A 14333-nucleotide genomic window follows, 5' to 3' on the forward strand; every position below is an offset into this window, starting at 1 on the left:
GCACCCCTATGTTCCTTGCAGCACTATTCACAGTAGTCAAGACATGGAAACAACCTAAATGTCCATCGACAGATGAATGGATTAAGAAGATACGGTATATATACACAATGGAATACTACTCAGCCATAAAAAAGAACAAAATAATGCTCCATTGACAGATGAATGGATTAAGAAGATATGGTATATATACACAATGGAATACTACTCAGCCATAAAAAAGAACAAAATAATGCCATCTGCAGCTACATGAATGGAACAGACTCTAATACTAAGTGAAGTAAGTCAGAAAGACAAATACCATATGATATCACTTATATCTGGAATCTAATATATGGCACAAATGAACCTATCTACAGAAAAGAAACAGACTCATAAATATTGAAAACAGACTTGTGGTTGCCAAGGGGGAGGGGGAAGGGATGGGAGGGACTGGGAGTTTGGGGTTGGTAGATGCAGACTGTTGCATTTGGAGTGGATGAGCAATGAGATCCTGCTGTATAGCAACAGGGAACTATAATCACTTGTGATCAAGCATAATGGAGAATAATATGAAAAAAAGAATACATATATATGTATAACGGGGTCACTTTGCTGTACAGCAGAAATTGACAAAACACTGTAAATCAACAAAAAAAAAAGGAAAGGAAAAAGGAAAAAAAGAAAGAGCTGGTGCAGGAATTCCTTCTATGGCACAGCAGTATTGGAGATTGGCAGCATCTTGGGAGCCCTGGGACACAGGATCGATCCCTGGCCTGGCACAGTGGGTTAAGGTTGCAACTGTGGCTTGGAGCTGATCCCTATCCTGGGAACTCCATATGCCTCAGGGCAGCCAAAAAAGAAAAAAAAAAAAAGACATTATTACTGTGCTTTTCTGGTGGTGCAGTGGCTTAAGAACCTGGCATTGTCACTGCAGCAGTTTGGGCTTCTGATGTGATGCTAGTTCGATCTCTGACCTGGAATTTCCAAATGCCATGGGTGTGACAGAATGAACACATTAAAAAATATAATAACAAGAGCTGGTGCTTTGAAAAGATAAACAAAATTGAAAAACCTTTAGCCAGACTCAAAAAAAAAAGGGAATGGGTCTAAATCAATAAAATCTGAAATGAAAAAGACCACAGACATAGAACAGATCCTAAAAAAAAAAAAATTGGAGTTCCCATCATGGCGCAGTGGTTAATGAATCCAACTAGGAACCATAAGGTTGCAGGTTCGATCCCTGCCCTTGCTCAGTGGGTTAACGATCCGGCGTTGCCGTGCGCTGTGGTATATAGGTTGCAGACGCGGCTCGGATCCCGCGTTGCTGTGGCTCTGGCGTAGGCCGGCGGCTACAGCTCCGACTGGACCCCTACCCTGGGAACCTCCATATGCCACAGGAGAGGCTCAAAGAAATAGCAAAAAGACAAAAAAAAAAAATCCATAAATCAATGTAATATGTGACACTAACAAATTACAGAATAAAAACCACATAATCATCTCAACAAATGCAGGAAAAGCTCTTGATAAAATTCAACACCCATTTATGATAAAAACTTACCAGAAAGTGAACATAGAGGGAACCTACCTCAACAAATAAAATCCATATAACAAACCCACAGCTAACATCATACTCAATGGTGAGAAGCTGAAAGCATTTCCTCTAAGATCAGGAACAAGACAAGGATGCCCACTCTTGCCTCTTTTATTCAAATAGCCACGACAATCAGAAAAGAAAAAGAAGTAAAAGGAATTTAAATTGGAAAAGAAGTGAAACTGTCACTGCTGGCAGGTGACATGATACTATATATAGAAAATCCTAAAGATGTTACCAGAAAACTACTACAGCTCATCAATGAATGTGGCAAAGTTTCAGGATACAAAATTAATACACAGAAATTTCTTGCATTTCTACATACTAATAATGAACTATCAGAAAAAGAAATTAAGGAAACATCTCATTTACCATCATATCAAAATGAATAGGATACTTGTACTCAGAAACTGTAAGACACTGATGAAAGAAATTGAAGACAATACAAATATATGGAAAGATATACCATGTTCTTGGCCTGGAAGAATTAATATTATTAGGATGATCATACTACCCAAGGCAATCTACAATTCAATGCAATCCTTATCTAAATATGAAGGGTATTTTTCAAAGACCTAGAACAAATAATTTTATAATTTGTAAGGAAACATAGCAGACCCTGAATAGCCAAAACAATCTTGAGAAAGAAGAATGGAGCGGGAATAATCATGTTTCCTGAATTTAGACTGTATTACAAAGCCACGGTAATCAAAAAATACAGTATTGGCCCAAAAACAGTCACACAGATCAGTAAAACAGGACTGAAAGCCCAGACATAAACCAACAAACTTATGGTCAATTAATCTATGACAAACAAAGCGAGAATATACAATGGAGAAAGACAGTCTAGTCAATAAGTGATGCTGGGAAAACTGGACAGCTACATATAAAAGAATGAAATTAGAATATTCTCAGAGTTCCATAGTGGCTCAAGGGTTAGGATCCAGCATTGTTAATGCTGTGGCTCTGGTCACTGCTACAGCACAGGTTCAATTCCCTGGACTGGGAACTTCCACATGCCATAGGTGTCGCAAACAACAACAGCAAAACAAATAAACATAACCGCCCCCCCCCCCACAACATTCTCTAATACCACATACAAAAATAAGACTCAAAGTGGATTAAAGACTTAAATGTGGAGTTCCCATTGTGGTGCAGTGGTTAACAAATCTGACAAGGAACCATGGGGTTGTAGGTTCAATCCCTGGCCTTGCTCAGTGGGTTAAGGATCTGGCATTGCCATGAGCTCTGGTGTAGGTTGCAGACACAGCTCGGATCTGGCGTGGCTGTGGCTGTGGCGTAGGCCAGTGGCTACAGCTCTGATTAGACCCCTAGCCTGAGAACCTCCATATGCCTAGGGAGCAGTCCTAGAAAAGGCAAAAAGACAGAAAAAAAAAAAAAAAAAAGAATCCCACCGTCTTTAGTTTCAAGACTGAGATAACCAAAATAAAGTCCAACTTAAAAAAAAAAAAAAAACTTATATGTAAGATTGGATACCATAAAATTCCTAGAGGAAAACGTAGCCAGAACACTTTTCGGCAAATTGTGGCAATATTTTTGGGGGGAATCTGTGTATTAAATAAAGGCAAAAAAGCGGGGGACCTAATTAAACTTAAAATATTTTGCACAGCAAAGGAAACCATCAACAAAATGAAAAGATAACCTACTGATTGAGAGAAGATATTTACAAGTGATAATGAACTATAAGGGGTTAATATCCAACATATATAAACAGCAACATCAACATCCAACTCAACATCACAAAAATGAACAACCTGATTAAAAAATAACAAATGCTGGAGGGGGTGTGTAGAAAAGGGAACCCTCCTGTACTGTTGGTGGGAATGTAAATTAGTACAACCACTACGGAAAACAGTATGGAGGTACCTTAGAAAACTATACATAGAACTACCATATGTCCCAGCAATCCCACTGTTGGGCATACATCTGGACAAAACTTTCCATAAAAAGACACATGCACTCGCATGTTCATTGCAGCACTATTCACAGTAGCTAAGACATAGAAACAACCTAAATGTCCATCCACAGATGAATGGATTAAGATGTGGTACACATACACAATTGAATACTACTCAGCCATAAAAAAAAGAACAAAATAATGCCATTTGCAGCAATATGGATGGAAATAGAGACTCTTATACTAAGTGAAGTAAGTCAGAGAAAGACAAATTACCATATGATATCACATATCTAGAATCTAAAATACGACACAAATGAACCTTTCCACAAAAAAGAAAATCATTGATTGGAGAACAGACTTGTGGCTGCCAAGGGGGAGGAGGAGGGAGTGGGATGGACTCGGAATTTGGGGTTAATAGACGCAAACTATTGCCTTTGGAATGAGTAAGCAATGAGATCCTGCTGTATAGCACTGGGAACTATATCTAGTCACTTATGATGGAGCATGATAATGTGAGAAAAAAGAATGTATACATATATGTGTGACTGTATGTACAGTAGAAAACTGACAGAACACTGTAAACCAGCTATAATGGAAAAAATAAAAATCGTTATAAAATTTTTAAAAAATGGGCAGGAGTTCCCGTCCTGGCGCAGTGGTTAACGAATCCAACTAGGAACCATGAGGTTGTGGGTTCAATTCCCTGCCCTTGCTCAGTGGGTTAACGATCCAGCATTGCTGTGAGCTGTGGTGTAGGTTGCAGACATGGCTCGGATCCCGCATTGCTGTGGCTCTGGTATAGGCCAACAGCTACAGCTCCAACTGGACCCCTAGCCTGGGAACCTCCATATACCATGGGAGCAGCCCTAGAAAAGACAAAAAAATAAAATAAAATAAAAATAAATAAATAAATAAATTACAGCAGATCTTTTTGGATCCACCTCCTAATGAAAGTAAAATAAACAAATGGGGCCTGATTAAACCTAAAAATTTTCACAAAGCAAAGGAACCTGTAAACAAAACGAAAAGATGACCCATAGAATGGGAGAAAATCTTTGCAAACATAGAGACCAATAAGGGATTAATCTCCAAACTACACAAACAACTCATACAGCTCATTATCAAAAAACAAACCCAATCAAAAAATGGGCAGAAGATCTAAATAGACATTTCTCCAAAGAAGACACAGAGACGGCTAAAAAACACATGAAAAGATGTTCAATACTGATAGTTATTAGAGAAAGGCAAATCAAAACTTCAATAAGGTATCACCTCACTTAGATGAGCATGGCCATCATCAAAAAATCTACCGACAATAAATTCTTGAGAGGTGTAGGAAAAAAGAGATTCCCTCTACACTGCTGGTGGGAATGTAAATAAGTAAAACCACCATGAAGAACAGTAATGAAGTTTCTTAAAAAAACAAAATGGAACCACCATATGATCCAGCAATCCCACTCCAGGGCATATATCTGAAAAAGAACATAATTCAAAACTATATATGCACCTCAGTGTTCACTGCAGCACTATTCACAATAGCCAGGACATGGAAGCAACCTAAATGTCAATTGACAGAGGAATAGATACAGATGTGGTACATATATAAAATGTAATATTATGCAGCCATAAAAAGAACAAAATAATGCCATTTGCAACAACATGGATGGACCTAGAAATTACATACTAAGTGAAGACAGAGAAAGCCAAATATTATATGGTATTCCACTTTTATGTGGAATCTAATTTTAAAAATGGTACAAATGAACTTATTTATAAAATAGAAACAGACTCACAGGCTTTGAAAACAAACTATGGTTACCAAAAGGGAAACATGGATGGGAGAGATAAATCAGGGGTTTCAGATTATCATATATACATTACTATATATAAAATAGATATATAACCAAAAAGGAGCTGCTATATTAGGACAGGGAACTCTACTCAATATTCTGTAATAACCTATATGGGAAAAAAATTGGAAAAAAGAATGCATGTATGTTAGTTCCTACTGTGGTGCAATATGTTAAGGAACTGGCATTACTGCTGCTATGGTGTAGGTCACAGCTGCAGTTCCCTGACCTGGGAACATCCATATGCTGTGGGTGCAGCCAAAAACGAAAAAAAATAAGGAATGTATATACATATACACGTATAACTGAATCACTTTGCAGTACACCTGAAACTAATATAACATTGTAAATCATCTATATTCCAATAGCTGCTTTGATCCCAAGGCCTGCAAAATTGCCTCAGCAGATCTGATCCCTGGCCTGGGAACTCTCTATGCCACCAAAAAAGAAAAAGAAAAAGAAAATACTTGTTGTAAATAAAGATTAATATTCTTTTTATTTTTTTGGCTGAACCTGTGGCATGTAAAGTTTCTGGGCCAGGGATCAAACCCACACCACAGCAAGCATATAAGCCACTGCAGCAACAATGCTGGATCCTTAACCTGCTGTGCCACAAGGGGACTCTTCGAGATGAATATCCTTAATATTAAAAAATTTTTCAGGAGTTCCAGTCGTGGCTTAGTGGTTAACGAATCTGACTAGGAACCACAAGGTTGTGGGTTCAATCCCTGGCCTTGCTCAGTGGGTTAAGGATCCAGCATTGCCGTAAGCTGTGGTGTAGGTCGCAGATGCTATTCGGATCTAGCATTGCTGTGGCTGTGGCACAGGCCAGCAGCTACAGCTCCGAAAGACCCCTAGCCTGAGAACGTCCATATGCCATGCGTGAGGCCCTAGAAAAGACAAAAAAAAATTCATAAATGTATTTTAAAAATTCATCTTCATTTCAACTGGAAAAAATAAAATCTATGTGAACATGAGACAATCAGTAAATGCCACCTCAGCATGTTATGAACAAGCACCGACAAAGCAGGTGAATAAAGGATAAGAAATATAACATCAGTATGATGTAAAAAAAAACACAAAATTATGGTCAAAATGCAAAAAAAAGATAGATGCGGAATTCCCTTGAGTTTCAGTGGGTTAAATGATCCAGCATTGTTCCTGCAGTGGCTTGGGTCGCTATTGTGGAGAAGTTTCAGTCCCTGGACTGAAAACTCCCACGTGTCATGAGTGAGGCCAAAAAACAAACCAAAAAACCCACCTAACCCCCAAAAAGTAAAAAGAAAAAAATTCAAAAAAGATAAGACATATTTGACCATTTAATTGAAAGAGTGAAGGTGGTCAAAAGGTAAAAAATAAATCCTGGGGATATAATGCACAGCATGGTGAATATTAGTATTACCATGTATATTTGTAAGTTGCTAAGAAAGTAAGTAATCTTAAAAGTTCTCATTAAAAGAAAAAAATTATGTAATAATGTGTGATAATGGATGTCTACTAGACTTGGGGTGATCATTTCATAATATACATATATACTGAATCATTATATTGTACACCTGAAACTATTATGTCAATTATAATTGAATTTTTAAAAAATGAATAGTTCTGCCCTCATAAAAATGATATAAATTAAGGAAAAAAATCTTTGTAGCTAATAAGACACTTAAAGTAATAGACAGGAAAAAGTGATTCTCATATGAAAAAGTGCACATGCTCAATAAGCAAAAAATTCAGTGTTTTCATTAATTAAGGAAATATAAATCCAAACAATAAGAAATTAGAACTGCTAAAATTCCCCAGTGTAGTGCAGTGGGTTAAGAATCTGGCATTGTCACTGCTATGGCTTTGGGTCTCTGCTGTGGCTGAATAGGTTTGATCTCTGGCCCAGAACTTCTGCATGCTTCAGGTGTGGCCAAGAAAAAAAAGAAAGAAACCAGAACTGCCAAGATTTCCTTTGAAATAGTCACTAAACACATTCTGGTGGAAATGCATCTTCGTACTCCTCAAAATATTTTTCCAAGAGCCTAAAAAAGCCTAAACTATTTGACCCAGGTTTTCCTCAGAATTTACCACAAGGTAATAGAGATGGACAAAATCTTATGAAAGAATATTAAATCTTGGTTTACGATTAAAAAATTAGGGGTAGATACTAAATATATACCCATAGAGAAATGAAAAAAATATGAAGGCACATTCATGGATGAAATATTGTATAGACATTCAACACTTTCAAATAAAAGAATTTGTAAAAATCATTAAGATAAAACTAAAGTAAAAAATTATGATGGCCAATTAGTAATGACTATCATTTTACTAAATTCTGTTTTATGCTAATCACATTCTATAATAGTATCTCCTTATAACTGTGATTTAATATCTTAACATACACCACCAATCCCATAGGCAAATGAAGAAATGAAGCTTAGAGAGGTAACTTACCCCAAGGTCTTTCAGTTGTGGAGCTGCAGATAGAACACTGATTTTATTTCTTGATACTATGTTTCTGTAATTTTCAATGAAATTTTCTGTAGGAGCATATTTTATCTTTATAATCAGAAAAAGATAATTTTAATTACAAACCAGAAAAATTGGAACATGATTAAATGTGTTTGCTTTAAAGGTAAACTACAGAAATTCTACTCTTTGCAAGTAGGAAAAAAATTGAGTATGGATTTGTCTGGTTTAAAAACAGAATTTCTTTTTCTTAATGCACATGTTTTTGATAATTAGGAAAAAAGCACCTTATATATTCTACTACATACACATTTTAGAAAACTTAGAGAAAACCATAATGATAGCAGTGTGTGTCTTTGGAAACTGAAGTTATCTCCTTTTATCATCCTGATTTTAGCTTAAGGTTTGGCATATTTGAAAAGTATTTGAGGAGTTCCCATTGTGGCACAGAGGATATGAATTCGATTAGGAACCATGAGGTTGTGGGTTCAATCCCTGGCCTTGCTCAGTGGGTTAAGGATCTGGCGATGCCATAAGCTGTGGTGTAGGTCACAGACATGGCTTGAATCCTGCGTTGCGTGGCTGTGATATAGCCCAGCAGCTGTAGCTCTGATTCAATCCCCAATCTGGGAACCTCCATCTGCCGTGGGTGCGGCCCACAAAGAAAAAAAAAAAAGTACTTGACAAATGTCTGTACATATGTATAGTATACCTAGTATTCGGTATATACACGCATAGTATACCTAGTATTAACAGAGGTTAACTTTGACATGTGGAATCACTGATAATATACACCTTTTATTCATTTTTATTTTCCTACACTTATGTACAGAAATTATTTTTATACTCAGAAAACCTAACAAAAGTTAATCTTTGAACTCATCAGAAAAAATTAAAACAAGAAATAAAATGTTAACAGGACACTTTTATGTGTGTGAAGTTTTTATCCTCTTTTAAATACTTTTCCACAGTCTAAATTTCCCTTTTAAAAAAAAAAAAACTATCAGGTTATGAAATAAAGATCTATTTCCAATCCTTTCAGTCACCTAAAATTTCCGTATCTGTACGGAAGGAATTCCAGATTTAATTAGTAGTATAGCAAAGCATCAGTCAGCCGTTTTATGATTACCAGAAGACCTGTCAACGCTGGAATTACAGAGTAAAAGGACAGAGGTGGGATGTATGAGGCTGAACCTAGGGGCTATAGATGGAGCAGTTAATGTACCTGGCTAAATAATATTTATTGGGAGTTCCCTCGTGGCACAGTGGGTTAAGGATCTGGTGTTGTCACTGCAGTGGCTTAGGTCACTACCATGGCATGGGTTGGATCCCTGGCCCAGGAATTTCTACATGCCATAGGCACAGCCAAAAAAAAAACAAAACCAACCAATATGTATTTAATTACAAAGCAACAGGGTCAAACATCATAGAAGGCAGAAACATTTTTTCAATAAAGGAAAAAACTTGTGCAGTGTAGAAGCAGGACAATACCATCTCAGCATGTCAGAATTAGCACCAAAAATTAAATATATCAAACTCTGAACAAAAAAAAAAAAAAAAGGAAGTTCCTTTGTGGCACAACAGGGTTAAGGATCTGCTGCAACTTCTACATGCAATGGGTGTGGTCAAAAAAAAAAAAAATCAAAAGAAAAAGCTATGTAAAAAAATAAAGGAATTTGGAGTTCCCGTCGTGGCTCAGTGGTTAACGAATCCAACTAGGAACCATGAGGTTGCGGGTTCGATCCCTGGCCTTGCTCAGTGGGTTAAGGATCCGGCATTGCCGTGAGCTGTTGTGTAGGTTGCAGATGCAGCTCAGATCCCACGTTGCTGTGGCTCTGTTGTAGGCTGGTGGCTATACCTCCGCCTGGACCCCTAGCCTGGGAACCTCCATATGCCGCGGGAGCGGCCCAAGAAATGGCAAAAAGAAAAAATAAAAAAATAAAGGAATCATAGCAAAATTATACCCAAAAGGTCAAACTGCAAAAGACAAATAAAATCTCAAAAATTAACTGAATGGCCCCGCCTTTGTAAACCTCTAATAGATTGAGGAAAAAAAAGCAATGCAAACAAATGCCATTAGATTACATTTATTATATAAAGAGATCCTATTACTTGATATGAAAAAGAAAGTAACTCCAATAGGTGTTACAAGGGCAAAGGACATGAACATTTGATTAAAGGGGAAACACAGCTACTCAAAAACCACAAATATTTAACCTCATCAATAATCAAGGAAATAATTGGGATGCTATTTCTTGCTTATTCAATGTACAAATAGCAATTTCTACTTTTTCTATTTCCTAAATATACTCAAACGTGCTATTTTCGGTGATAAATTGAGTCATTAAGAAACAGGAAGTGTGAAATTTTCTGCCAATGCAGAAATCATAAAAACATTAAAATGAATCAACACCTGTACGGGCAGTATGGTTCAGATCCCTTGAAACTAATTCCTTTTTGTCCTGGTTCCTGAGTTTTATTATGAGATTGTCAATAAAGAGAAGGTTGTTCCTGATTTACACAATGACAATCTCCTAGTATAGGAATACAAATATATATGCATGTAAATGTACATATGTAATTTTTTCTTCAGGTAGACAATTATTCCAGGAAAGTACCTTTTCAGAATCACTTACTTTCGAGGACTGCTATGATTCCATTTGCTGATAAGTTCCCATTAGATCTCCTTGTGTGGTTCTCGACCAGTAGGGATGTGCTTGGTATTGAAAAGGCTGCCTAGGCTTTCTATAGCTGCCTCCTTAGGGAATCTGAAATTGGTCCTGTGCTTTAGACATAGCCAAAACATCTTTCTGATTGGATACAAAACAGCACATAGCCTTGAGGCAGATCACACAAAGCTCAGGATGCACAAGGGCTGGAGCAGCACAGGACAATCACTTCAAATTAGATAGTCATGTTAGAAAGACTACATTGGGAGACTGAAGTTAAAATCCTATATAGCTTTATTCAACATATATCTTTGCCTTTTTCATATCATAAGTTTTACTGAACAAAAAGGTGGAAAGTAGCAGGGCCTAAATTTACTGAGCAAAAGCAATTCTGAGACCTGAACTTTGCTGAATAACCTGTATATATGCAACTCTACAGAAAACAATACACAAACAGCAAAAATAATACAAGTTTCATCTGTAGTAACAATTCAGTCAAATGACAAATTTGGTGGTCAATTTAATGTTGTATCCCTTATCTATGTCAATTCATTAAGACTACATATAGACATTTATTCTCTAGTACTGAATTCCCATTTGAATAAAAATAGCTGCTGGGTAGAAGAAAAGAATTTAAATTTAAAAAAAACTGCACTATAACTGAAGTACCAATCGAATTTAAAATTATATAAGCGTATGCATGTGCATGTATGCACATGTATTTTTTTTCTCTCCCTCTCCCTAGAAAGAAATATGAAACCCTGATTTAGGGTTATAATATTTTTTTGAGTAAATATTTTTGAATTTATTATTTCTCCAGTCTACTAATAATCTCCACATATACTTTTGTCTTTTTTGAATTTTTAGGGCTGCACCTGCAGCACACGGAAGCTCCCAGGCTAGGGGATGAATTGGAGCCGTAGCCACCGGCCTACAACACAGCCACAGCAACTTGGAATCCGAGATGCATCTGTGACCTACACCACAGCTCACAGCAATGCTGGATTCTTGACCCACTCAGCAAGGCCAAGGATCAAACCTGCACCCTCATGGATGCTAGTCGGGTTTGGTAACCACTGAGCTATGACAGGGACTCTTCTCCACATATTCTGAATGTACCTACACAATCTGGGGAGTTGGCAGCTGTCAAAAACTCCATGAAAAAAGGGAGGTAGCTATTAAGACTTGGAGATGTTTTCTGTTTATTATTTTAGATTAGGGCAAGCAGCCTCCCTTTGATGTTTTGACATAAAAGATGAAAACTTATCATCTTTGAAGCATAATAAACATAATTATATACACTTACTATCATCACCTACACTTTGACTTACACAACACCACAAAAAGACATCTAACAAACACTGTTCTACTTATCTTTTTACATTTGCTAAAACAGCTATGTTGAATACATTTTTAAAATGCATTGTTAACCATTTGATAAACATACTAAGCCAAACAATACAAATTACATCAATTACCTCTTTAATCTAATAACTGTACCAATCACTGTAAGAAGATACAACTGAAGTGGAAGTATGGGATCATCCATGATGCACTGCAAAAGTATTACAACTTGGTCCTAAGAATGATCTGAAGGTGCTGATAGAGGTGATTCTCTAGAAGGTGATCCAGGGTTTTCTTCAGGTGGAAAAACTGTGAGAGTACAAGCTCGAATGCCACCAAGTGATTCTGGAAGATCAAAAACTTTATGCCACTCATCCTTTTCTGGGTCGTATTTTTGGACAATTTCCACCATACAACGATTATTCCAAGAATATCCACCTACAACATAGATTTTATTTTCAAAGACGGCAACTCCAACATCACTCTGGCCTCTTAACATGGCAGCAATTGGTGTCCACTGGTCAAGTGTTGGTGAATAGTATTCACAGCTTAGAACATCATCATAATCACTTGTTCCTCTGAAGTGATTGCCACCAATGACATAGAGCTTATCTCCAACTGTACACATGCAGTGCAGACCTCTGACTGTAGTCATTGGAGCCTTCTGTGTCCATTTGTCCGTATCAGGGTCAAAACACATGAGCTCGTTTTGGAAAGTGTCATGAGTAATTCCTCCTGAAATATACATTAAGCCTCCATATACTGTTCCAGCATGGCCATAGTGGGGTTCACTCATTTTTGCAACATAGCTCCACTCATTCATTCTTGGATTGTAACATTCTACTGTGGCCAGTTCACCAGCTGCACTTCGCCCACCAACAGCATACAAGTGCCCTTTCAGAGCACTTAAGTGGAAAAATGTGCGCTTTTCATTTAATGATGCAACCTGCATCCATTTATTATACCGGGGATCAAATCTGAAAACTGTATCAACAGCAGTTTTTCCTTTTGTATCATAATTACTTTGACCACCAACAACATAAAGAAAGTTTCCAATGACAGCAATGCCATGCTGGTAACGAGGAGCATCCATGGGGGCTAAAGACCTCCACTCTTGAGCTCTTTCATCATACATCCGTAATTCTTTACTGACAACCAGCTGCTGCCTCAAAACTCCTCCTAATGTAACCAAGTGTGTAGAGTCAGATCTAATGGCAGTCCTATCTGACTGCATCACTGGCTGCATATATGGCATCATTTGGTAATTGCTAGCTTCCAAAAGCAAATTCACACAAGTATTGTCTGTTCTCATGAAATCTACTGTCTGCACATAATTGATGAGATCCTGTGGTGTCATCAGTGGAAATCGAATGTTCTTCATTAATTTTGCAGCATAATCCATCCGAGGGTCTTCCAACCTTAGCCAGCGACACGCAGCCTTGAAAAGCTCAAGTTCAGTACAGTGCTTAAGACTGTTGCTGGAAAGCACAAAGGCAAGCCGTTCAAAAGGGAGTTTTAGAAACTCCCCAGTACTCAATAATGCAGGAAAATTCTTCAGGATGAAATTATTGACATATTTATCTACTTCTATAAGATTGTAGGTGTTAGCAATTCGTCCAACTTCAACGCAGTTATCTAAAGAGACTCCTGAAATAAGAAACACTTTACAGAAGTCCAAAACAGGTAGAATTTGCAAAAAGCTGGCAGCTTCAAGTGTGTCCTGAAGATTGTCCATATTAAGAGAAAGTTTTGCAGTATAAATAAAATCAATTATTTTCTTCAGACCAACTTTGTTCACACCATGAAGCTTAATGCACATTAAATCTTGTTCTTTCATTCCACCTGTGAACATAGCCTTGAAATAATCACTAGCAGACGCCATCATAGCTCGATGAACAGGGAAGATTTCATCTCCATCACCTGGTACCAGAGTCACATCACAAAGCAATCCTTCTATTCTAAGCTGATCAAAGCCTTGCAATACCACCGAACTGTGAGTATTGCTGGTAAAAAACCGTGTGGTTCCTGCCTTGCAAGGCTGTAAATGGGCAGAGACGCCCATTTCACCGTTACCAAGAGACACTTTCATGTGAAAGCCTTCCTGTTGCACAAAGATGTATGCCGGACAAGGAGGTTACGACCTGCAAGCTTTAAAGGAACCGAGGATGTCCCAAGAGCAAGAGAGCTCGCGTTCCTTATCAAGGGCAAACAATCGCCGTGGCGCCTCTCAGAACACACCAGTCATACACTGAATATTGTTCTGCAGCAGGACCACAAAGGGCTGTGGACCTCAAATCTGATTATTATGTAGATGATTCAACACCTGAAAGCAGTTAAGTGACCCGGTTCACCTCGTCCGGCCTGTGCTGCCGCTCCTCCTGCAGTTCCGCTGCCGGCAAAGGGGGAGGTGCCGCCACGTCCTGCGGTTCCACGGCTCGCTCGGCGGCGAGGCCGGGCACCTCAGCGAGCAGCCCGCTTCGCCCTCCACTAACCCTGGTGCGTCGCCACGGCTACGGACCCGTCTT

General features: G+C 38.0%; 1 protein-coding gene across 1 annotated transcript; it reads right to left on the bottom strand.

Moving 5' to 3' along the window:
- Positions 1 to 11649: 11649 nt before the first annotated feature.
- KLHL9 (kelch like family member 9) lies at positions 11650 to 13904 on the bottom strand. Its single transcript, XM_047767573.1, has one exon. The coding sequence runs from the start codon at positions 13895 to 13897 to the stop codon at positions 12044 to 12046; it is 1854 nt and encodes a 617-aa protein (XP_047623529.1). The 5' UTR covers positions 13898 to 13904; the 3' UTR covers positions 11650 to 12043.
- Positions 13905 to 14333: the final 429 nt, after the last annotated feature.

Source organism: Phacochoerus africanus, chromosome 2 (genome assembly GCF_016906955.1).
Source record: "Phacochoerus africanus isolate WHEZ1 chromosome 2, ROS_Pafr_v1, whole genome shotgun sequence".
Taxonomy (NCBI): Eukaryota; Metazoa; Chordata; class Mammalia; order Artiodactyla; family Suidae; genus Phacochoerus; species Phacochoerus africanus.